The sequence below is a fragment of the Vulpes vulpes genome, chromosome 1 (assembly GCF_048418805.1).
Source record: "Vulpes vulpes isolate BD-2025 chromosome 1, VulVul3, whole genome shotgun sequence".
In the NCBI taxonomy this organism is placed as follows: Eukaryota; Metazoa; Chordata; class Mammalia; order Carnivora; family Canidae; genus Vulpes; species Vulpes vulpes.
In genome coordinates, this window is record NC_132780.1 from 48,199,738 (window position 1) to 48,223,500 (window position 23,763).

The 23,763-nt window shown below is 43.4% G+C and overlaps 2 protein-coding genes and 1 pseudogene across 3 annotated transcripts in view; all 3 read right to left on the reverse strand.

Annotated features, from left to right (window-relative positions):
- The window catches only part of C1H9orf153 (chromosome 1 C9orf153 homolog), a 44,099-nt gene extending 34,715 nt beyond the window's left edge, over nucleotides 1-9,384 (reverse strand). Inside the window, exon 1 of one of the 2 annotated variants that reach the window (XM_072763478.1) lies at nucleotides 9,301-9,384. The gene's annotated coding sequence lies outside the window, so the exon portion shown is untranslated. Of the gene's footprint in view, nucleotides 1-2,677; nucleotides 2,771-9,300 lie in introns of those variants that run through there. The other variant, XM_025984178.2, reaches the window with a different exon arrangement.
- ISCA1 (iron-sulfur cluster assembly 1) lies at nucleotides 8,352-22,781 on the reverse strand. Its single transcript, XM_025984193.2, has 4 exons — nucleotides 22,563-22,781; nucleotides 16,073-16,126; nucleotides 11,445-11,550; nucleotides 8,352-10,068 (listed from the first exon to the last, which is right to left on the reverse strand). The coding sequence occupies exons 1-4, from the start codon at nucleotides 22,641-22,643 to the stop codon at nucleotides 9,920-9,922; spliced, it is 390 nt and encodes a 129-aa protein (XP_025839978.2). The 5' UTR covers nucleotides 22,644-22,781; the 3' UTR covers nucleotides 8,352-9,919.
- On the reverse strand, nucleotides 12,796-13,960 carry LOC112908666 (succinate dehydrogenase assembly factor 4, mitochondrial pseudogene; annotated as a pseudogene).
- Nucleotides 22,782-23,763: the final 982 nt, after the last annotated feature.

A 23,763-nucleotide genomic window follows, 5' to 3' on the forward strand; every position in this document is an offset into this window, starting at 1 on the left:
TGAGTGGGCAGAGAGGTCCTTCTTCCTGGAGCAATAGCCCTCCTCCACTGCCCTCACTGCTCCTGCGGTAGAACACCTGGACATCTTTTTCCATCTACAACTCACCCCTCTGTGAACTCCATGCTCAGTGACACAGAACAAAGCATCACTGTGGTTTTCTGCCTCACAGCACATACATCAATAGCTGATGACCAGCTCATGTCTGCAACTGGAAATGCTTTTGTCATATTGTATGTAATTAATAGTTGTACAGTAAGATCTTTGATAGGGTGCCTGGTGGGCTCAGGTGGAAGAGCATGAGACTCTTCATCTCAGGGTTGTGAGTTTCAGCCCCACATAAGGTGTGGAGATTACTTCTGTAAATAAACTAAAAAAAATGAAATTAAAAAAATCTCTAAAGGGGGTTGATTAACTGTCCGACTTTTGGTTGTGGCCCAGGTCACGATCTCGAGTTCTGTTGGTCTCCATGCTCAGAGTCTGCTTGAGATTCTCTCTCCCTCTACTTCTGCCCCCTGTCCCCGGTTCATATACACACTGTAAAATAAATTTTTAAAATCTCTAAAAAATAAGATCTTTGATGACACTATTTGACCACTAGCTCATTTTATTTCTCACAAAACAGAACATATGTAACTCTGTAGACAGGATTGTAACGGAAATGTAACATGTGGCTATCTTTGCTTCAATAAGTTAAGGTTTTGAATAATAGGTTGGCCATTTTTGTCTTTACTCTGTGTTCAAGCCATGAATCATCTTGTCCCAGAAAGCAATTTTTTGTACTTCTTCCGGAAAAGTACCATACCATCACCACCTTTTATTATTGAAGAACTCGAAAGCTTTGGTTGTACCACCTGACCGGGTTTTCTTCTGGCAAAGACCTGAGCAAGTGGAAGGCCCAATCTAATTAAATTCAGTTTTCAGATATTCATTGTGGCACCCCCTTTTAAGTTTCCAGGTAAGTTCTAGACCCACTGTGGGGCTTGAACTCATGACGCTGAGACCCAGAAGTATCTCCTATGAAGCTGTAATTTTCAGCTGCTTTGTGTAAAATCACACCACAGATTTGTTTAATAAATCCTGACATTCTACATCATTCTGGACTCATAGTTACCTTGGGTATTCAAAAGATTTTTCTGATTTGGAGGATATATATATATAAATATATATATACTGTTTCCATCACTATTTTATGCTTCAGTGAACACTTTGGGGCCAGTAATCCCTTTTTTAAAAAATGAAATGGAGTAAAATATAACCCAATAGCAATAATAAAGATTGCAAATTTGATACCCATACGCCAGCCTATGGTGTGAAAAATTCATTAACCAGGATGTACCTTGTCAACTGAATGTTACTTAAGACAATCTGATTGGTGCTGTCCTTATGGAAAATGCTCAACATTTAAATATGGAATGGTAAAAAAAAAATATGGAATGGTTGTGGAGAACAAAATAGGGTTTTGATGAAGTCACTATAATCTTACATTTCCAATTGAAGATGTGTGACTACCACCGTGTCATTGCTTTTTCCTCTGACACCCAGATGCCTGTGGCCCCCTGGAGAGGTTATGGGTTTCCACGCTTTGGGAATGCTAATCTAAGTGAAAAGAGGGCTCCTTGGGAAGTAGGTGAGAGCCCACAAGGACCTGAGGATTCATCCGGACTTTGTTAGCTCCTGCATGACTGCTCACCAAAATGCCTACTGGGCTTTCCTGGTTCCTTGCCCTGGATTCCTCAGCCTTGGACTCCGTCTGCCCGTGCGATCCACTTGCACAGCATAGTGGCTGGCACAGCGTAGGTGCTCAATTATTAGACCTTCTGCTAGGGTTGTCGGATAAATTGCATATAACACAATTGATTAAAGAACACAATGTGCTATTATTAATTACAACACAATCAAAATTGGAACTGTGGATCCATCAGATTGAGCACCTCTGAGAGAGAAAAGGTCTGTAGCCAAGAGCACACATCTCTTCAATGGCATTGTTTTCCACCTTGTTGAGTTGTACTGGTCTTACCTCCCCTGGCTGAACAGTGGCTAAGAGAATCAAGGCCTTTCTTGCTAGCCGTGACCTCAGTACTCAGTATACATGTATGTAAAATAAGCCTGATAAGTATGATGTCAACTACCTAGAACTGCATGAGGATTCAGCACGCTAACTCCTGCAGTGTTTGCAAGGCGGCCTGGTCCTGGCCGTGATGTATGTGTTCTCACAAGTGCTACGGGCTTAATCCTGCTACCACCACTAGCTGCTGCTACTACTATGCTGATCCTCCTCCTCCCTGCTCCTCTCCTCCTGCAGGTCACCTCTGGGGGGGTGGGGGGAGACATCTTTGTGTTCTCCACAGCACAAGGCATCACGACAGCAAGGAAGGGCTCCATAAACACTTGCTAACGAAGCAGCTGGAGCCCTGTGGTCCCATAAAAAGCAAGCCTGAAACAAACCAGCAAGACAGATCTGAGTGGAAAGAGGGGCTTTCCTTGGAGGCCTCTCCAAACGCACCAGTCCCCATCCTCCCTGAGCCCGGTAGAAAGTGGTAACGAACATCTTGTGGTGATGTCAGCAGTTCGGTTTGCCGTGTCACAGGCTCTCAGGGTGGGGGACGTGGGGTCAGCTCAGGGGCCTCAGGAGAGGACAGTGGAAGATGCCAGTATTTTTAGAAATGGGAATAAGTACCTGGTGTAGACTCCAGAGAAGATCTTTGCTTGATTCTGGTTTGCTTGGTGGTGGCAGCAGCGCTTGACCTATAGGATGGAATCCCAAGAGGAAGGAGCCAGACTCCCAGAGATAGAAACCAAAGAGGGGTACTGTTCTGCTTAGCAACCTAAAAGAACAGATGTCCTTGGGGTTTCCCGTGGCCAATTCCAACTGTGCCCACCCATCTCCGTACCTTAAATCTTTTCTGCCCCACTTCCTTTGATACGAAAGTCAAGCTGTGTGGCTGCATACAGTGGGCTTACTTCCCCACCTCTTCTCCAGGAACTGGCTAATATACTGAACAGGATCCTAGGCCAGTCGAGAAGCACCAGCTGAGTCACCAGGCTTCGCTCTGCCTGCTGTCCACACCATGGTGTGCTTGTGGGTGCCCCATCACCTGAAATGTAAGGTAGCATGTATGGAAGGGAAGGAGGAGGAAGAGACCCGAGGTGGGGAGCAGCTGCAGTAGGACTTGAGATGGACTGAACAGTGTGATTCCATCCAAAGGAACAGCCGTGCACCGACAACTGTTCTCTGTAGATGGTCCCAGGGAAGGACACCTGCTCAGGGCATTGGTTGGATGGACACTGGCCTTGAGGACCGACAGGACTGCTTGGGTAAGGGGGACGAAGTAACACTTGGCAGCTTTGGATGGAAGCCGGTTTGAAGAGTTCATATTTATTCCCACCCTTCAGTTTGGGCCCGAGACAGCTTGTCTACACAGGCTGGGTCTGGAAACCTGGAGAGGAAGCTCTCCACTACTTTTTGGTCTCCCGCTTTCAGACTGTCCCCTCTACCGAGGCTGTACACTCTCTGGGCTGAGGGCAGGTGGGAAAGGTGGGGAAGGCAGACTGCTGATGAGAGACCCTGAGGGAAGATGGGGTGGTTTTCTGTGACCTTCTTGGTCAGTTTCCCAACCCTGATTTGTAGACAGGAACCCAGGCACCACTTCAACTCTCCAGCCCCTCCTCTCTCTCCACAGCCCACCTCACCCCTCCTCTCCTGGCGGCACCCAGGCTGGCTTCATTTCCCCTCTTCTCTTCTCTCATTATGCCCTAGCAGTGGGTCAGTGGCAGCACCTACCACTTGCTTTATGCTTATGGAGCCATCTCGTTCATGAACCTGTGGGTCTGGGGGCACAGCTGGGTATCCTTAATCTGGCAACCCCTGGGCCAGCCTGGCATCTGACAATGCTAATGCTTAATAACTATGCATTGTGACATATGGACCTCCCCAAGGTCACATACACAGCTGTGTGACACAAAGGGTCAGGGGATTATCTTCCTACATGAGGGTAATGGGTAGAAGGTGGATGGACAGACATCTTAAAAGGTAAACATTAAATAGCTGAATTGTCAACTTTTTCCTTTTATAGATATGGACAGGATGCAGAAGAGAAATTGAGGCAGTTACTAGGAGCCAGACTGCATCCTACACCTGCCCACATGGGCTGGCCCGCAGTGGCATGGGGCTGATGGGAAAGAAAATGAGGAGGAAGAGATCTGCTGTAGCACCAAGTGATGTCATTAGACTTTGTTAACTGACAAGAGGGTCATGCTATATCTTTAACTTCATTTTACCTGATGTTTCTCCCCAGGGTCCTCATGAAGAATTTCATCTGGGTCAGTCGAGTACAATCTTTTGATGCCTTTTTCCCCTTTTGATTCTTAAAACTACCCTTCGTTGTTCATAAATAACCATCAGCAGTCACATCATCAAAGGACAATTTCATAGCTGAAAAACTGAGGACTCCATCAGTGTGGGTTAAAGAGCAACAGTAGTCACTGTTTAGGCCTCGTCTCCTGCTGATGAAGATTAAAAATGTGTCCCCTAATGAGACACAGCAGGACAAATGCTATATGGACTGCAGGGCTATGAGGTGCCTGGAATGACAAGTCCAGAGACAGAGTAGGACAGTGGTTACCAGGGCCTGGCAGTGGGGAGGAAGGAATTTAGTGGGTACAGAGTTTCGGCTTGGGAAGATGAAAAAGCTTTAGATATGGATGGTGACGGTTGTGCAGCAACGTGAAGATACTTTAGGCCACTGAACTGCACCCTTAGAAGTGGGTTAAATGGTAAATTCGGTTATGTGCGATTTACAGGACATATTTCCTGAGAAAGGCAAGACCCTGCGCCACCTTATGTGGCTGCTCAGAGAAAAGAAGGGCCATGTAAGACTTCTCCTCCTTGAGGGATCCCTGGGTGGCGCAGCGGTTTGGCGCCTGCCTTTGGCCCAGGGCGCGATCCTGGAGACCCAGGATCGAATCCCACGTCAGGCTCCCGGTGCATGGAGCCTGCTTCTCCCTCTGCCTGTGTCTCTGCCTCTCTCTCGCTCTCTGTGTGACTATCATAAATAAATAAAAATTAAAAAAAAAAAAAAAGACTTCTCCTCCTTGAGATGTCAAACTTGGTCTCTTCAAGAAGAGAAGAGTTCTGCTCAGAAGGGTTCTGCTCAGCGTGCAGAACCCCAGGCCTCCCAGACCTTTGGCATCAGGTCTGCATTATTAACAAGATACCCAGATTTATTTAAGACCTGAAGTGTGAGGACTGCTTCAAGACCTGGACTCCATGGAGAACAAACATACCAAGTTTATTTTTTAAGTTATTTCTACACCCAATGTGGGGCTTGAACTCACGACCCTCTGATCAAGAGTTGCATGGTCTTCCAAGCCCTTAAACATGTACTTTATAGTGAACAGTAGGTATTACTCATTCACGGAAGTAAATCCATGATGCAATCCATGGCCTATCAAAGATATAGGGGAGTTTTACGTTGGGGGCTACTGCTGGTACAGAGCCCCTGCCTTGGGGAAGGTTCTGTTCTATGCCATTAATGAGCACTAGCCTTTATTAAATGTTTTGGTGGGCAGCGAGGGAGGCACATGACATCACACATCTCTTGGTGGGCAGCGAGGGAGGCACATGACATCACACATCTCACTGTGACTTAGCCTTTGACTTGGGCTCTGCATCGCAGAAGGAGATGGGAGGTTGGCCCTCAGCCTGGCTCTCTGCCTGAGGCCTGGTGTGGCTCCTCCCCCCAGCCCAAGGTGGGGGTTCAGCTACTTCTCCTCTAAGACACATCTGTCTACATGGGATTTTTTTTTGGGGGGGGGGGGAATTTTTTTTTTAAAGGGTGGGAAGAGCACACCCAGACAGGGGGAGCAGCAGGCTCCCCACTAAGCAGGGAGCCAGATGCAGGTTTTGATCCTAGGACCCTGAGATCATGACCTGAGTTGAAGGCAGACCCTTAACTGAGCAAGCCACTCAGGCGCCCTGACGAGGGTATTCTCTTAACAGCCAATTAGCTACAAAGAGAATACAATTTCTCTGTATGATTATATATGTAGTTCTTTTCTAACAAGTTGTTGTGGTCACATAAGAAATAAGTAAATCTTACCCAGATTTTAATTCCTTAATTGTGTGGAAACGCTCCTTTCCCTAAACTCTTGCTTTGACTGATAATCACGGGTGAAAGAGACTAATACTACAACATACTGAGAGTCACCTCCAAGGTGGATGCTAATTTATATGCAGTAAGTTCATCAAATTTCCCCAAATTCTGAGACTGTTCTATAGAAGGGGCAACAGACTCAGAGAAAGTCCCTAACTGGTGCCAGGTCAAGGCTTCAAAACGAAAGAGCCCATGACTCACATCCAGGTCCATCTGCCTCCAGACCTTATAGCTTTGCACACTAGCATCTCACCAACTGCTGAACTGAACCCCTGCATCAGGCCAGTTACGTTTGTATTCACCCTCGAGTTGATGCGGTCTCAGGGCCCCATGTCACATCTGTACCAAGGCACAAACTGGACACCTATAAAGAGCTCTGCAGGCTCCAAGGGTCTCACAGCTGTTCAATGACATGGGAATGACCATACAGCCTAACATCACAGACTCGCATTTCCTGGTCTCTCAGGCATCAAAACGAGACAACAAAGGCTGTTTCTTAAAGGTATTTCCTGATGAATGAAAGCTAGGAAGGACTGGAAATCTTAGGGACGTCTGATCTTGCAGAGATTTTTCCAACCCCCTCCCTACTTTCCTCTTTCCCAAAGAGAAAATCATTCTTGTGGGGCAGAGGCAGAGGAGCAGGGAGACACTAGAACAGCACTGCAGCCTCTGTCTCTTGAAATCCTTCCTGGTATATTTTAGCTTCTAAGCACACTCTTCTAACTAAAATACCATCACCTCTGTCTCTGTGTGAAGCTCCCACCACAGCAGCTGATGTGGGGCACTTATCAAGTGACCTCTCATAGGATACCTGGGGTTTGAAGTGGAGCTTGGCTGAAATGAGAGAGAATAGGACATGGCTGGTGGAGAGTCTTTTTGTCAAAAATAATTACAACATGCCTGGTGTTGAATGAATACCAAAGAAATGATAAAACTCCCGTCTTCAAAAATCATTCAATATTGTGCAAGAGACAAAAAACAAAACAAAACAAAACAAAATCCAGTCAAATGTTGTTAGTTAGCCAGGGGCCACAATACCATGGCCCCGCTGAGGTTGGTCTGTTCAATGGAGTGTTGCCAACGGCACCTCCAAAGCCTCACATGGCCCCCCTCAGGCCCAACTTGGGGTTCTGCAGTTCTTCCTCCTGCCCCCCACTCCCACCAGCTTTCCCACAGGCAGCCAGCCTGATACGTCAGAATGTAGATGTTTTGCTGGTACCCTGGTACAGACTGAGGGGCTACCTGCACCTGCAGCAGCCAGTGAAAGCCTCAAGTTCTGTCCTTTGCCCCTTCTATCCTTCACATTCTTCCTGCTTAACTTGAGTGCTTAGCTTCCTGCATGTTCTCAATCTTCTTTAGTTTTATCCATTCTCTTCCCTCTTCCCTAAGTCTCTTATGGCTTGTAAAACTTGGTCTAGGTGCCATAACCTGTAAGTAACTTCTTAGAAAGTGCCTCCATATTGGTTCTTATAACATGTGGCAAGGCCCAACTGCTAGGAGCACAGGCTGGTGCCAGATGGTGTGGCCTGTCACTCTGACCTGGCCACTTTCTGTGTTACTTAGGTCAACTATTTTATTCATGTCGTCCTTTAACTTCTCATCTATGAAATGAAAGCAGTCAGACATACTTCACCGGATTATTGTGAAGACTGTATTAGAACACTTCCTGGCATATAGCAAGTATGCAATAAAGTTTACCTATTACAACACTTACAGTGTTCTCTTCATTGGCATCTCATTTGTCAATTCTAAGATCTCTCAGGTTGGGTAGTGTTTCCGGTCACCTGTGAAACCTCAGGGCTAGTGGATAGCAGGTACTTGCAAATATGACTGAGATGAACTGTTAAGAACCTTTTTGAAGATGAACATAAAGGTTGGAGGACAGATTTGGAAACAGCATTTCAGGCAGGAAGAATGCCACGAGAATGTAAAGAACGGATCTGGGTGAAACATGGAAGAAGCAAAGCTGAAGACTGAAGAAGGAAGGGAATGCTGAGGTCTCTGGGGCCAAGAGTGATCCAAAATGGTTCTGTCAAAGAGCTGCATGGTGAACGAAGCAGCAAAAAGACTAGACTCAGCAGAATCTGGCAGAGAAAATTCTGTTAGTGACAAGACTGTTTAGAGAAAGATAGCCACCATTCACTAGTAACTTGAATAGCTACTATTCCCAAACCGTTCTTCCTTATAAAGAAAAGGCAATTTTATGATCACAAAGAGGCCACATTATTTTTTATTCACAACTTAATCTCTACATACATACAGTATTGCACAATTTAGAAGTGTATTGACAATTATATTAACAATACGAACTTAGGAGCATTTACATACAGCAACTGCTCTAGGTTTTGGTGCATTTTGTGCTAGGTACTTCAGTAAATATGATGAACATAAATATGACAGCTACTTCACTTCAGGAGAATCAATTAGCTTTCAAAAAAGCTTATGTGTCACTTCATAGAATGCTTATTATGTCAAACCCAGGAAAAAATCAATAACTAAATGACAGAAAAAAATGCTGTCAAAGAGAGGTTGTTGATAAAAATGTTAAGAATTTCAGTCATTGAACTTGAAATCCAGAAGGTATACATGTATTGGGAATTTTAAGAAAAGATCCTCATGTTCTGCTTCAAAATTACTACTATATTCAAAACGAGTATTTCTGGGCTGCTACAAATGTCTTCTCTGTTAGTATAAACCACTGTTTTAAAGTTGTAAAGAAACAAGATGGTAATTCACATAATAAGTGAGTTTTAAAAGAAGATTCCTCTCACTCAAAATAAACTAAATATGATCTTCATCAAATTACAAAGAAATCTTATCAAAATGCCAACCAGATAAAGAAGCCAGACCACACACTAACCTCCACCGACCACCTCTGACTGCAGAGCTTGTGTCCCCTAATGGAAGGGGAGATGAGAGTAGTCCCAACTTTGCTGCTACACCTAGACCACAATATGAAGGTGGACAAAAGTCCTTCAGCTTCCTTGGGTGTTGCTTCCCCAGGTATAGAATTGAGGGGGTCGGCTGGATGGCTTTTAAGACACCTTTCAACCAAAAGGATCTAAGCCAGCTTGAGATTCCACCTTTGAGGGGACATTTTGGGCGGCAAAAGAAATGGATTAAAAACAGCGGGTGAAATATTTCTTACCTTTTGATGCCATCGCTCAGAACTGTTCTGCACTGCAGTTCAAGGAAATCTTTGTTCGATACTTTCATCTACAGGCTGGTGCTGCTAAAGGGTAAAGCAAATGAGGCATCTGACAATGAAATTTTGAACAAAGATGTAGAAATGCCATGCCAAGGCTGGGTAGAAAACCCGTGCACTTCCATGTCACGCCAGCAGCCAGGATCCTCTGCCTTTGAATTTTACAGGAAAACACATTCACGCCATTCAACAGCAAGCTATGGAGTGCACATGTATTAAAAATACGTTTCCTGAAATCCTTCCAGGAAGGCAGCTTTCATGAAACTGGTTCTAATAGAAAGGATGCAAGACAATTAAGTGCAGGGTAGGATTTTTTTTTTCTTTACAGATCAGGAAAATGACCCAAAGAGAGCAATGGATTCTCATTTTCTGCCCACTAAAATGAATACAAATACCGCTTCTTCTGGAATCTAACACACTGGCTTCACTTTCAAAATGCATCATTTTATTTTCCTCATAAGGCAGTCATACATTATAAACTTTAAGCACGTGACAGTCACATGATTTCTTCAGTAAGCCCAAGGACTTCCATGAGTTTTCCTGGAGCTTACAGCCAGAGTAGTCAAATATTAAAGCTTTCTCCACAGCCACACGTTCCTTTGATGTTTGGGTTATTGAAAACAAACTCACTGGATAATTTATCTTCAACATAGTCCATTTCTGTTCCTAAAAGTGTTAGCTGTGCTTTCTTTTCGATGAACACTCTGACTCCTTGGGGAGAAGAAAACATGTGTCACATAAAGCCTGCAGGTCTATGGAACCTGCTGATTCAAAGTACAAGTGAACTTTTTAAATAGTAACCACTGGCAAAAGTCAAACAGGAAGCTTATGAATCTATCTCATTATTTCCTTTAAGAGATCAGTGCTCAGTTTTCCTGTCTGTCCCTTCTTTTCCACCAAATAATCTATATCAAACACAGTATTAGGCTAGACAGTTGTACAGAAGCAAATTCCATGACAATTCTATGCAAAACTAGAATTTACTTTTCACTATACTTCACTCATTTTCAAATTTGCAACATAACAGAAATGTGTATGTTCTCAGTAAGATTTCTGTAAAGACAAGAGTCAATAAATGCATGAAAAGCCTGTAATGACAGCCATATGCATGACACACTGGCAAGCCTAGAGATACACAAGAACTGTGATATACTGGGCTGGTGTCAGAAGGCCAATCAGTGCAACATGGCTGTTTTGTTCTTCTGCTTAAGGGCCAGAAAACTGGCAATAATGTAAGTCCCTAGAATTATACAGGCAGAGGTTAGTAAATTCACAAATATAATCAGCTTAAGAAAGCTTTCTTCCTTATAAAGAAACTAGGTAATTACTCAAATATAAACTATACATGATTATTAGCTTGTATTCTGAAAAGTGAAAATTTTACTATTTAAGGTATTTCATGTAAGTGATTTAAAAAACAACATATTAACAAAAATGTCATTATTGGTTACTAACTTCAATTTAATGAAATGAATGGTAAGAACATAAAAGCTAGCTAACAGCACAGCTCTGATACAGAGCCACCACCATAAAACCTGTGCACACCTGAAGTTCCCCCCAAGGCTGCGGTATTATTTTGTTTTAAATAGGTTTTATCAGATTGTAGAGCAGGGGTTGGGGGCAAGATATTATTAAAGCACTGACATTTTTATTTTTATTTATTTTTTGACATTTTTAATAAAAATTAAAAATACAGATTGCTCAAAAAAGCATGAGATGACATTACTTATTTGGTATAGATGTCAAATGCTGCTTCACACAAAAATGGATGGTCAGTCCGAAGTTCTAGTGTTTTAAAACCTTTCTGCACACAATGAGAATCTTTTGTAATTAAAATCAGCAAATAATAAGAGCACAGCCTCTGCAGTGAACCTGATTATGTTCAACTTTTCACTTGGGCAACCGAACTAGCTGAGTGACCTTAGGCAAGCTATTTTGCCTCTCCATGCCTTGGTCTTTTCAACTGCAAATCAGGGGGACAATATGGTACAGTTCCCACTTAGCTGCTGTGTATAAATCACTTAATATATGAAAGTCCATCAAACCATCCTACCTCACAGCAAGCACTATATATGCTTAAAACTCACCATCTTGAACAACTTCTTCATCAGAATCTCCTTTTGTCTTTGTATATTCTAGAGTATAAGAAAGGCCATTACAACCCCTGGTTCGGACACCAACTTTGAGACCTACCTGAAAAAGCAGTGTAAATATAAACTTAGTTTTAACGTAGTATGTATTAAACATTCACAAAAACCCTGGCTATTTGACATTGTTTCTTCATAAGCTTAAAGATAGATATTAGATTTCTAGCTATAAAATGTTCCCTTAGGAAGTATAAGTGAAAGGGGTTCAACAAGTATTTTAAAATTTTAACTATTTAAAAACATCCCTGCGACACTAGTAGGGATACTAAAAGAATAAAAACAACTACATGCAAAGAAAAACCCAAAACAAAAGAGGGGGAAAAATGCCAAAAAACCACAGTCACTACCAACCACCTTTTTTTTTTTTTTTTTAACTTTCCTTCCTAAGTGATCATTCAGTATTGGTTAACACTCCACTGCCATTCTTATCCTGCACTTCTAAAATTACCGTCCTGCCCTGAAATTATCATTAAAATTGCCGATACATCATTAACAATTACTGTAACTAAGTTTGGTCACTAAACTATATCTACCATTCATCCAATGAACATTTGTTACTTATTTGCAGAATATGACTTTAGGCTGGCTCTTCAAGTTTAATAATAGGTACAGTACATTTTGACTAATACTAGGTCACAGCAATGGACATCAAAATAAGAAAAAATGTTGGACATAATTCCACCAAAACACCTAATCTGTACAAGGTTCCATGGTATGAGCCCTCTATATAATGTACAACCTGTAATTTCCCAGAAATCCCCAATGTAAAATTTAAATGGTTAGACTATGATTACACTAGAAAAAGCCACAAGCTTTGTGGCATTTTCTAAAAACCTATCTATAAGTTGTTCTTCTATAAGCTGTTCTCATAAAACCATCCATGTTGGTTTGGGTTCTCTGAGAACAAATGATAAAATGGTATTAAACGTGAAAGAGATTTACTGGGGAAACATTTTGACTTATGAAAGGGAAAAGTAGGCAGAGTTTGACACCTGTGAAGGAGAGAAGGAAAGGAGGATTGGGTAGGAAGAGTCTCAGACAGCAGTATAGTCTGAAGAAAGTACTGGGTGGGCTAATGTCCTCCATCACACTCACTCACTGACTGGGAACAGCCTGGGAGAAGTACGTGTAGCCTCAGCAGGAACACAGGGGTGGATTCCATGGAGCAGCAGCTGGGGTTTTCAGTCAACTCTCCTCCTCTAGGAGGAGATTTGAGTGATGCATATCCATCGCTGCTACATCATCTTTTGGAAGTCTTTAGTTTTTTTTTTTTTTGTTAATGTTCGATGGATATAAAGACCAAAGCTGTTTTCAGGCCACCAAATTTTACCTATATAGATATTTGATTTGACAGCTTTCATGAAACATGTTATGAAGTTAATAATATGTGGCTTAAAAATCAATACGGTGTCCTTTCATTCCCAATCCCCATATTGGGCAGGTTCTGGGCCTCTGGGTCTACTTTTTTCTTTGGTAACAGGATTAATATCACCTGGAAATTTTGTCAGTGGGTCTTTCTCTAAATTAGAATCTTCTGGTGCATCAAAACAACCTCTGGTAACTTTAGCCTCATAAGAAACTGTTTGACAGGTTTGGGTTTTTCTCCTTGAGAACTCATTTTCCTCAGAGAATGACACAGAAGGGGTGATCTTGCTGCTCTGAATTTGGTGGCTGGGACGCCGCCAAGTAACCGAGCCAGTCTTGATACAGTCACGGTGCTAACTCCCGCAGGGTCCTCTCACAGAAAACGTCTTATATGTTTCTTTCCTTTTTAATTCCAGTCTTTGTCATACGTACACATAATCTAAACACAGGCTTTATTATAGCAGGAATAAGCCTTATTCTCTGCTTTATTTTTGCCACTTAAGACATGATCTTTCCAGGATCCCTGGGTGGCGCAGCATTTGGCGCCTGCCTTTGGCCCAAGGCGCGATCCTGGAGACCCGGGATCGAATCCCACGTCGGGCTCCCAGTGCATGGAGCCTGCTTCTTCCTCTGCCTGTGTCTCTGCCTCTCTCTCTCTCTCTCTGTGTGTGTGTGACTATCATAAATAAATAAAAATTAAAAAAAAAAAAAAGACATGATCTTTCCATGTGATGAGCTATCACAATTATCATCTGCATATAATGCCTTAGCAGTCCACTATACCAATGTGTATCTACTACTTAACCCTTGCTAATAGCCATTTAGGCTGGGAATAACATTTTTAAAGGAAGAAGGGTTTTTTTGTTTAAAGTTAGTTCTGCCCAATGTGGGTGCTTGAACTCACAACCCAGAGATCAAGAGTTATATGCTCTGCCTACTGACCCAGCCAGGCTCCCCTTAAAGGAAGAGTTTTAATTCTAAATGTGAATAATCATTATTTTTTTTTTCAAGGGAAAAGAAAAGTATCCAATGGCAGAAATGACCACTTAACAAATTCTCACTTCCTCAAAAACATCTGTGCTCCACTTCATTGCATGAGATGTTCTCAGGAAGTTTCCCTATGGTTAGGTTCACTGAGGTCCATAGGCTGTCACCTGGTAATCATACTGCCTCTACACAGGGCCTTAACGCAGAACTGTGCAAACATTCTCGAGTACCAGAAATCAAAAGACTGCAACCAACACAGATGTAAGAAGTTTAAAAAATGACCAAACTTCACTTTTAAAATACCAATGTCTATCTTAATGTGATTTTCTAACAATATCTACTGAACTTCTACTCTTGGATTCTATCTGCTTTTTTGAAGTATACTACAGTAAAAGTATTAGCCCCCAATCATAAAAAGTACGATTTCACCAAGCAGATTCTGATTCTCTTTAAAGCAGGAATGTGTACTTGCTTCAGGAAAGCAATCCTGGAGTGGAAAGGCATTTGGTGAGAGCAGGAGTTAGAATGCTAAGTAGCCTGGGAATTTTGATGAGCTGAAGTATTCTCACAGTAGTCTCTTCTGTCCTGAACAAGAAGACAGAGCTGCGGTTTTATTCATTCTCAGAGAAAGCTGAGAATATGTGTCACATATTCGGCACGATCAAGAATAAACTGTTTAGCTGAAATTCTAGAGCACATGTCTTAAGTATTGACTTGACTTAGCTTTTATCTTTGTAAACAAGAAGACCCAAGAAAGCAGGAAGTCCAACTACTAGGAATGAAAACAGATACTTACCGAATTTGGAAAACACAGCTTTAGTAGCTGGGGTTTGGAAAAGGGACTGCTTATGCCATCAATGACACCCTAATGAAGTGTTTGCTTCATCCTTTTCATGTCTTTGTCATCCCTCAAATCTACACAGCTAAACCAGTGTTTCACTTGGTCGATACATATATACTCTTTTCATTAGCTTATCCAAACAGAGTTGGCATATTGATACATTTTAGCATTTAGTAATTCTTAGGAGAAATGTGCCAGAACTACATTACATTGTAGTGTAGGTTGTACAACAGAACCTAGAAGCCACTCCTTAGTCTAATTACTAAATATCAGGAGTTTAGTACTGGATATAATTTACAATATTCCACAGGCAACTAATAATGCACGAAGGTGAAGGCGATACACACACCCTTATTTAACAATTCTGTGTCTAGGAGGCCAGCACTAGACCAGGCCTAAGGCTTAGTCCTCTAAAACTAAGGGCCTGGCACACTACAGACACTAAATATTTGCTGAATGAGATTTGTGGCAGCACTGGATGTAAACAACCCCAAAGACCTTTAATATGGGGGACTGGCTACATAAATAAAACCTGTTCAGTAAAATACACGAATATATGCAGCCATAAAAAAGAAGGTGGGTCTTTCTGTAATAATATGGAAAGAACTTGAAGCTATACCATCAGGGGCAAAAAACAAAGCATAACCACAGCATGTATGGAATGCTTTTCTCTAAGTAGGAAAAGAGATACACATACAAACATAACACTCATGGTCTAGTAGGCCAGTAGTTCCCCTCAGGGAATTATGATTGGTTGTAAAAACTAAGAAGTGGGTTGCTGCACCAGAATCTAGTGCGCAGAGGTCAGAGATACAACTAAACATTCTGCAATCCACCTCCAACAAAGAATTAGCAGCCCAAAACATCAATAGTGCAGAGGCTGAGAAACCCTGGTGTAGGCAGATAAAAATGTACAGATTGTCTCAGGAAGGACACTTAAGAGGTGGCCCCTTAGAAGAATGAAAGATAATCAAGAGCTTGTGGTCACAAAATGACATCTTTTTCACTGAATATCCTGTTATATTTTATCTGGATTTCAAAAATCATGAGTGTATTTTACTTTTTAAGTAAAAATCTGGGGATCCCTGGGTGGCTCAGTGGTTTAGTGCCTGACGTTGGCTCAGGGCATGATCCTGGAGTCCCGGGATCGAGTCCTGCATCAGGCTCCCTGCATGGAGCCTGCTTCTCCCTCTGCCTGTGTCTCTGCCTCTCTCCCTCTGTGTCTCTCATGAATAAATAAATACATACAATCTTTAAAAATAGTAAATAAATAAATATCTCTAACCAATGAAAACACACTGTTTATCAGATAAATTCACTGTGAAAATACAACTTCAATTTTTTATTGAATATTCATCTGATTAGTATTACTTACGTGTTCAGGCTTATCTTTAAGTAGCTGTTTTATCTTGTTTACTGCTGAAGGGGTCTGAAAAAAGAACAAGTTATTAAGTTTTTAGCTACGAAACTTGCTTTCTTTAAAGCCTTATAGTTCCCTCATCTTTTTAAGACTATTAAAGTGTATCTTTAGCAAGTTCATGTCTTTAGCAAGACAAATATATTCCATTCTTGCCTGAGCATCTTGGAGCTTTTATACACAAACATATGAACTCTCCTCAAATCAAAGTATTCTATTTTCATTTTTAAAATACTTTCTAGCAACATTTGAATCTTGTTCCCCCTAGTCAAGGTCAGCTCCCTGCCTTAAGTTCTCTGGTGCTCTCTACTTGCATCACAAATGTAATTTTTCTAGGCAGCATCTATTTTATGCCCCTCCTGCGTGCTCAGCAACAAGCACAATCCCTGACATACAGAAGGCGCTCAACAGCCAATGAATCAATCAAGTAATCACTGGGGAAGCCAATCTTCAGGTATTTTTTCTTTGGATTATTAACTCTTTCGTGTGTGTGTTTTGTTTACCCTAAGTCTATTTCAAATCCATCAAAATGCATAGAGGAAACAACATACCAGTATCAACCCAGAGGGTGCCTCTTGTATCAGTCCCATCACATGTTCACACAGATACTAAATGTGGCTTAAAACAACATCTCAGGGATGAACAGAACTGAGCTAGTCAACTACAGAAACAAGAAAGGAAGCATTTTTTAGGAGCAATGCTGTTTAATAATCCGGATTATTAAAAGGTCCATTTGTCCTCAAAATGGGGAAAATGCCACAACAGATTATATGTGTACGGGTCAGCATCACTGACCCCACTTTCTTGAAAAGGGCAATTTTCCAACATCTATCGAATTTCTTCCCTTGGATCCTATCTGCTTTTTCATGGTGCTGTTGTGGACAAAGTCTGTTTCAGGGCATTCCTGTCCTACTTCCTAGCCATGTCCAAGCCTGTTGCTTGGCTTAAATCAGAGAACAGACTCTCCTCCTCAGGATTCTTGTGAGGATTAAATCAATGAGTTCATGAAGTACATCTAGAACAGTGCCAGGGACAAAGAGCTCAATATAAACCAGCTACTTCACAATGATGACAGTATATTAGTGAAGAGATCAGGTCCTTCCTACTTTGTTTTCAGCTTCTTAGCTGGTACTGCTGTGCAGTTCTCCAGTTTTTGTATTGGTATTGTATTAGTTTGTGAAATCCCAGAGACTGGATATCATGACCTATGGCTTGGAAGTAACTATAGCCCAAACCCAAGCCTATGCTGAGGGAGCAGAGAATGGCCCCAAAGTGTGCTCCTCTGGCCTGTCCAGTGGGCGCTTGGCCAGATGAGGATGTTGAAGAAAAATCTGGAGCCAATTTGAAAGGCCATGAAACCAATTTAGAAGGTTGAAACTATAATTTTTTAAAAACATAAACCAGAAGGGAAAACAAATGCATTACATTTAATAAAGATGTATGTTCAGTGAAATTCTGACTTCAATTATTTATATACAGTAGGTGTGCACATATATATTTTGTATCCATGTTTAAAAAAAAAAAAAAGGGGAAGCCCAGGTGGCTCAGCGGTTTAGCACTGCCTTTGGCCCAGGGCACAATCCTGGAGACCCAGGATCGAGTCCCACATCGGGCTCCCTGCATGGAGCCTGCTTCTCCCTCTCTGTGTGTCTCTGCTTCTCTCTCTTTCTCTCTCTCTCTGTGTGTGTGTGTGTGTGTGTGTCTCATGAATAAATAAATAAAATCTTAAAAAAAAAAAAAAAGGTTAAAATTATCACCACCAGTAGGTGGTTAAAGCCCTTTTCCCACCATTCTACCAGAACAGGAGCCAACCAACGTGACAATAGTGGACAAGAGGGAACAGTATGCTGCGGGAGGAAGAAGGAAACAGAGAAGAACAGAATTATGGTGGTTTTTTTTTTTCTTTTGAGATCAAAGCATGTCAACCTCAAATACAGAAACATTTCTGACAAAAAAAAGGGGGTTAAAAATATTCATTTACCCTCTAAACAACTGTAGTAAAAACTAGCTTCTGTTATTTTCATGGTCTTATTTCCCCACAATGAGTACCAAAGAAATTAATCTAATTACCGTCAAAGAGCAAAGGATTTCCCAGAAGTTAAAAAAAAAAAAAAAAAAAAAAAAAAAGGCACAGCCATGGGAAAATATTTATTCCAAGTACAACTTGTCATGTAATGCTGGGGAGTCAAAGGTGAGAAGGGTTCATTGCTGCATGACCAAAACAAGGCAGAGAGGGTGTACACTACTCTCTGTCAATAGCCCAATATGTTTTTACCTTAGGTAACTGATTATTCAGTTACCTTACCTAATTTGATTTTACAAGATAATGTATTTTCCTCTTTTCTCAACTCTTAGTAGGAAACACACAGTGTAAACAAAAACAATTCAATTCCAAAGTGGCTGACTTCAACCTGTGTGCTTGGGAATGGTCATGATAGGAACAAGAATGAGTCTTTCTTAATATTCCTGTGTCAGGCCAAAACCAAACATACTCCATTGAGAGGAGTATTATTAATAATGGAAACCTGGTTGAGCAGTTACTTAAGGGGAAAGATACGGATCTTACAACTTTCCAAGTGAGGAATTTGATTTTCAGAACAAGTCAGAAATGACTAAAAGGGAACACGTGGCACTTAAAAAAAAGTTAGCTACAAAAAGTACTTTCTGTATCTCAGGACCAGGCGGAAGCTGAGGACCCTACCGGGCTCTATATCTGTTTGCATACTCTGGCAACTTTGAAGTACACTCAATCTGGCAGAGTCCTGAGAACATTACAACTAAACATGCTGCAGGCCTGGTAGCCTTCCAATTTCCACGTACTCCCCCCAAACAACTAGGACACCTATACTTTTCTAAGAAATTTATGTGTAACTAATGATTTATTCACCTGAGATTTGGCCAGTTAAGTTAAAACTTAAGATTCCTGAAACTCAATGAAAATGTAATGATGGTTTTTAATCTACACATAAGTATGTGTACACAGAACAGACCAAAGGCCCTTAAAAACAACAAAGGATTTAGTGTTTTTACAGTAGAAACTTTTCATCCTCAACTCTAAATCCTTAAGTAACTCCCAAGACAATTGTAATAGTTTGCTGTTCAAGAAAACAAAATTAAAATCAGAGTAACTCCATAATTATGTATACTAAGCAAGTGTCAACAACTACAATCAATCTTCATAAATGTGGCATTTTAATGATTAAAAGATAATAGATAGCCAATGAACAAAGTACAGTATATATTAACTCATTCTTTAACAGCAATGGACAGCATTATGGTGTTTTCCCTTTTGTCCTTTCCTATTAATTTGTGTATGCTTTGTAGCCTATGTTTTAAACAGTTTAACATGTTTTTCACATAATACATAGTAATAAACATATATTTACCATTTACTGAGTACCTCCCAGGTTGCTTAATGGTTTATACGCATCATCTTATTCTTACAGTTCTGTGATTTAGGTATTAAAGATTACATAACTGGCACAGGATAGTTATGAAGAATGAAGAGTTATGACTCCTTAACTTAAAAAAAAGAGCATTATTTACAGTGATTACATAATAGCTCACCAAGTGGATGTACTCACCAACTGGATCTACTCTATTTAACCTCTCTCACTGTTACACATTTAGGGTATTTCCAATTGTTTCCTAGAGAATACCCCTAAATTGCCTAAATATACAAATTCCTGCTAGGTCATTGTTCCTAGGAACTTCTGGTACTTATCCTTCAATGAATTAATAGCTCCTTATTGGGGTTCAAATAAAGTATTATTTCCTAGTCCTCCTCAACCAGGTGCCACTAGAAAGTTAAGTCCTAAGTCATCCACTACACATAATGAATTAGCTTCTCTCTGTGCATGAAGAATGATGCTATGTACCATCATTCTCTTTGTGTTTTATGCACAGCTGTAGGAATGTCCCTAATCCTAAATTACAGTTGCACTAATTCTAATTTGTAGAGTGATGGAAATAAAAGCCTCTGCCAGCAGGGCAGTGTTAAATCTTCAGACTCTTTCAACATATTTTACTCTGGCTCCTACAAATTCAATGTCACTTGTCAATTCCTGGGTAGAGTAGGAACAGCATCTTTGGAGGTTCTCTGCAGGTGTCCAAAGGAACTCACTTTGATGTGTTGAGGTAGTCTTAAAACAATCAAGGAACCATCTCTGGTTGCATAAAAGTGTTAAGGGCAGCCTGTCACCAGACTAAGCCTTCTGTTCTAGCAAACCATCAGTCCTCTCCTCTCCTGGATTAACATCAGTTAATGTGGATACGTGGGGGTTGACACAGCATGGGAACCATGTTTTCATTTCATCCAATTCCTTTTCCTAGCCGGTTGACGACCTGTGGTAGGCTCCACAGGTACAGCACTGACGAATTTTCACCATGTCAAATTCCTGATGCGAAGTTTATATATCTGTGTAACACTGATCTCTTCCTACCCATTTTATTGAATCCTCTCTGGTTTCATTTGCCTTCATCTGTATTCACTCATTAGCCCTTTGATCACCTCCCTGCTTTTGCACTCAACAGAACATGCTGGGATTTAAGATGTTTGCAAAAACACTCAAAAAACCAAGAAGAGACAGCAATTCATGCATGCCAAAGTGTCCTAAGACTAGGGAACATATGCTAGGATTAAAATGACTGCAAGCCTGCTTGCAGGCCATTGGTGAAAAGCAGCAAGGACTTGCGTTTTTCTTGGCACCAGCTAAGACTACAGGGAAAGGAACTTCTAAAGTTAGCCAGTTAAACAGGCTACATTCAGACAATGGACTTTGGCAAGTTAATCAGAAAGGCAACAGGGAGCACTTGTGAAATAAGAATTGACAGGATAAAGAACTGACACAATCCTGCTAGCAGAACTAGCAGGGTAACAGTCATGAAGCAGGAGCAAGCGTAGAGAGTGCAGGTCTGAGAATATATGAGCTGTGTTATTATCCCTAGTAATTCTAGGGGTGGCAAAGGCCTGGCCCACATCCCTGTCCCTGGAGAGTGGGAACTCTGTAACTCATTTATTCCTTGCCCTGAAACACAGCAGGTCTTAAATGTCAGCTGAACGACGAGGAATGGAGAGGAAGGGAATGACTCAGAGATTTTGAACAAGAAGGTAACATGCTCAATGTTGGACAAAGGCAAGAGTATCTCTGTACCTCCTCTTCCTGGCTCTACCATCACCAGTGGTAGAATTCTTTTCAGTTCCGAATATTTTTTTTTTTTTTTTAACTGAGACCGCAAGACACAAAGTATGATTCGTGCCCTTTAATTCTTGTGATTTCAAGACCTTGGAGAATTCTAAGATCTGATGTTATATTCCAGACTTGAAAGCAGGCTTGGTGGTACATAAAATAGTAATTCAGAATAACGAGGATAACCTCTGCACAGGCTGAAAACACTGATCCATTATAAAAACGAATTCTCCCACCTGATTACCACTTCCTTCTATTTTGCTGCCGCTAATTTTCTGACAACGGCTTTCTTACAGCACTGAATCCGTGATTCACTGTACTCTCCCACTCTCTAGGTGCTCAATACTTGCACAAAAAAAAACAAAAAACAAAAAAACAAAAAACTTGCACATTCTTAACCAAGAATATTGAACTAATCATTAGCTTCCCTATGAAATCCCAACTCTTTCAAGATGGCAAAAGCAAGCAGCTGCCTAAGAGATGCTGAGTTTTCTTGGGGTGAAATGTTTTGAAATCAGATAAAGGTGATGGCTGCACAGCACTGTGAATGTACTTAAATGCCACGGAATGGGACATTTTGAGGTGGTGTTACGTGAGCTTTCCTTGTGTTAAAAAAAGAGAAAACCAACTGCACGGCGCACCAGGGATCCCGTCTGCGGTGCGGACTCGGGCCCTCCCAGGGTGCTCGACCTTTCACCTACAGAACGTCCACGGCTCACTCAGGGCAGAGATTTTTATCCTTCTCTGTCCTTTGTGAGAGCCGACCACGGCCGAGGCCCGCCGGAGGGGCAGAGGGGGTTCCAAAAAGCCTCCCCTCTCCGACCCCAGGAAGGAAGCCTTTGTGCGCCACAGCCTTGATCTCCGTGAGGGGTGGGCTCTGAGGAAGCTGCGCTCTCCCGTCGTCCCCCGGCGAGCTTCCGCCCTCCCGGCGGCCCCCGAGGGAGGGGCCCGGGCCCCAACCCCGGCGTCCCAGGGTTCGCGGCGGCCGCCTCGCCGGCCCGGGACTCACGCACTCGCGGCGCCCCACCCACCCCACGCACGCGCCGGCGCGCGGCCTGTTGGGAAACGTAGTTCTCCGGGCGCCCGGCTCCCGCGGAGCGGCCCCGCCCGGGCTTGTTTATCTCTGCAAGCCGGGGGAGGAGAGCAGGGCGGCGAGGCGGCGGCCGCGGAGCGGGCCCGGCGCCCTGCCGCCGTGACCTCCTCGCGGGGGCCGAGGTGAACCAATGTCACCCGTCCGACCGCGCGCCCCGGCCACTCACCAGGGTGAGGGCGGCCCGGGTGGGCTGCAGCTTCCTCTTGCTCACAGCCCGGACAGTGGCCCGGACTAACGAAGCCGACATCCTCGCTGTCCCGGCGCCCGGGTACCTCGGACGGGAGCTCGGCCACCTCAGCCTCTCTCCATGGACACGGCGGCCGCATTGACGCCACAGGCTCCGGCGCACGGCGCCGCAAGGCCCGCCCCGCGCGGGCCCGCCCCGCCGCCGCCATTGGGCGGGCCGCGTGAGTGACAGGCGGAGGGCGGGGCGCGGCCCTGGGCCGTGGGCACGTGACTGGGCGGCCGCGGGGGCCGCACGGGCCGGGGGGCGGGGAGTGGGGGGGCGACGGGCAAGGTGGTCTCCGCCGGGTCGGCCTCCGCGCGGCGGGGGGAGTGGGCTTTGGGCTAGTGGAGTGACTGCTGACTGGTGGGTTCTGGAGGCCTGCCCCTGGGCAAGGTGCGGCGTCACTGCTTGAGGACGCCGAGCACGGGAGCTGCGCTCTCCGAGGCCCGGGGACACACGTTTGTCTTCCCTTGTGGTCCAGCTGGGCAGCGCTTCCGAGCACAGAACCTCGGCGGAGTCGGGAAGCCAGCGGCCCAGCCACCCCCTCCTGCAGTGCCGTACTGCAGGGGCTTTGGGGGATGGTGCTCCTGTAACTTTCGCGTCTAGGTGCCCGCTGACTTCGGAACCCAGCCCAGTCCGAGGGTGTGATCGGGCCGCTCTGCAGCACTCAGGCGGGAACCACTGAATTAGCTGGGTGGACACCTGTTGTTTGTCCGACCTTGTGGCCGCGCGAGGGCTTCTGCCTCTTAATTCTGCGTTACACCAGGTACACGGAGGAAGCCTGGTAAGTGGAGAGCCCAGGAACGAAGGAGAGATCTAGACAGGACTCGGGAGGAGCACAGGAGGACAGGAGGCCGCGCATGTAGGGGGAAAGGAGGTGCGGCGGGGGTGGTGCCGGGGAGGATAGCTTCTTGCTTGGTGTTTCAGTGTGGAAAGAACTAATCGGTGAAGTGTGTTTTTAGAGCCCAGTTTAGCTGTCACCCCCCCCCCCCAAAGCCTACAGGATTGGAGGATTCAAAATTCCCTTAAGTAGTTCTATCTCCGTTACTGAAATACGACTGCTTGACGGTGAGAGAATGGTCCTCTTTGCCTCGCCGTTTGTTAGCAAACGGTGAGGTTAGGAGATGGTAGTATGTTGGGA

Bases quoted from the DNA above. Each gene is read 5' to 3' on its own strand.
- ISCA1 (XM_025984193.2), bottom strand. From the start codon at position 22,643: ATGTCGGCTTCGTTAGTCCGGGCCACTGTCCGGGCTGTGAGCAAGAGG. The intron at 11,551-16,072 runs GTAAGTAATACT...CTGCTTTTTCAG, and splicing joins TTAAAGATAAGCCTGAACAC to GTAGGTCTCAAAGTTGGTGT. The intron at 10,069-11,444 runs GTGAGTTTTAAG...CTTCTCCCCAAG, and splicing joins TGAAGAAGTTGTTCAAGATG to GAGTCAGAGTGTTCATCGAA.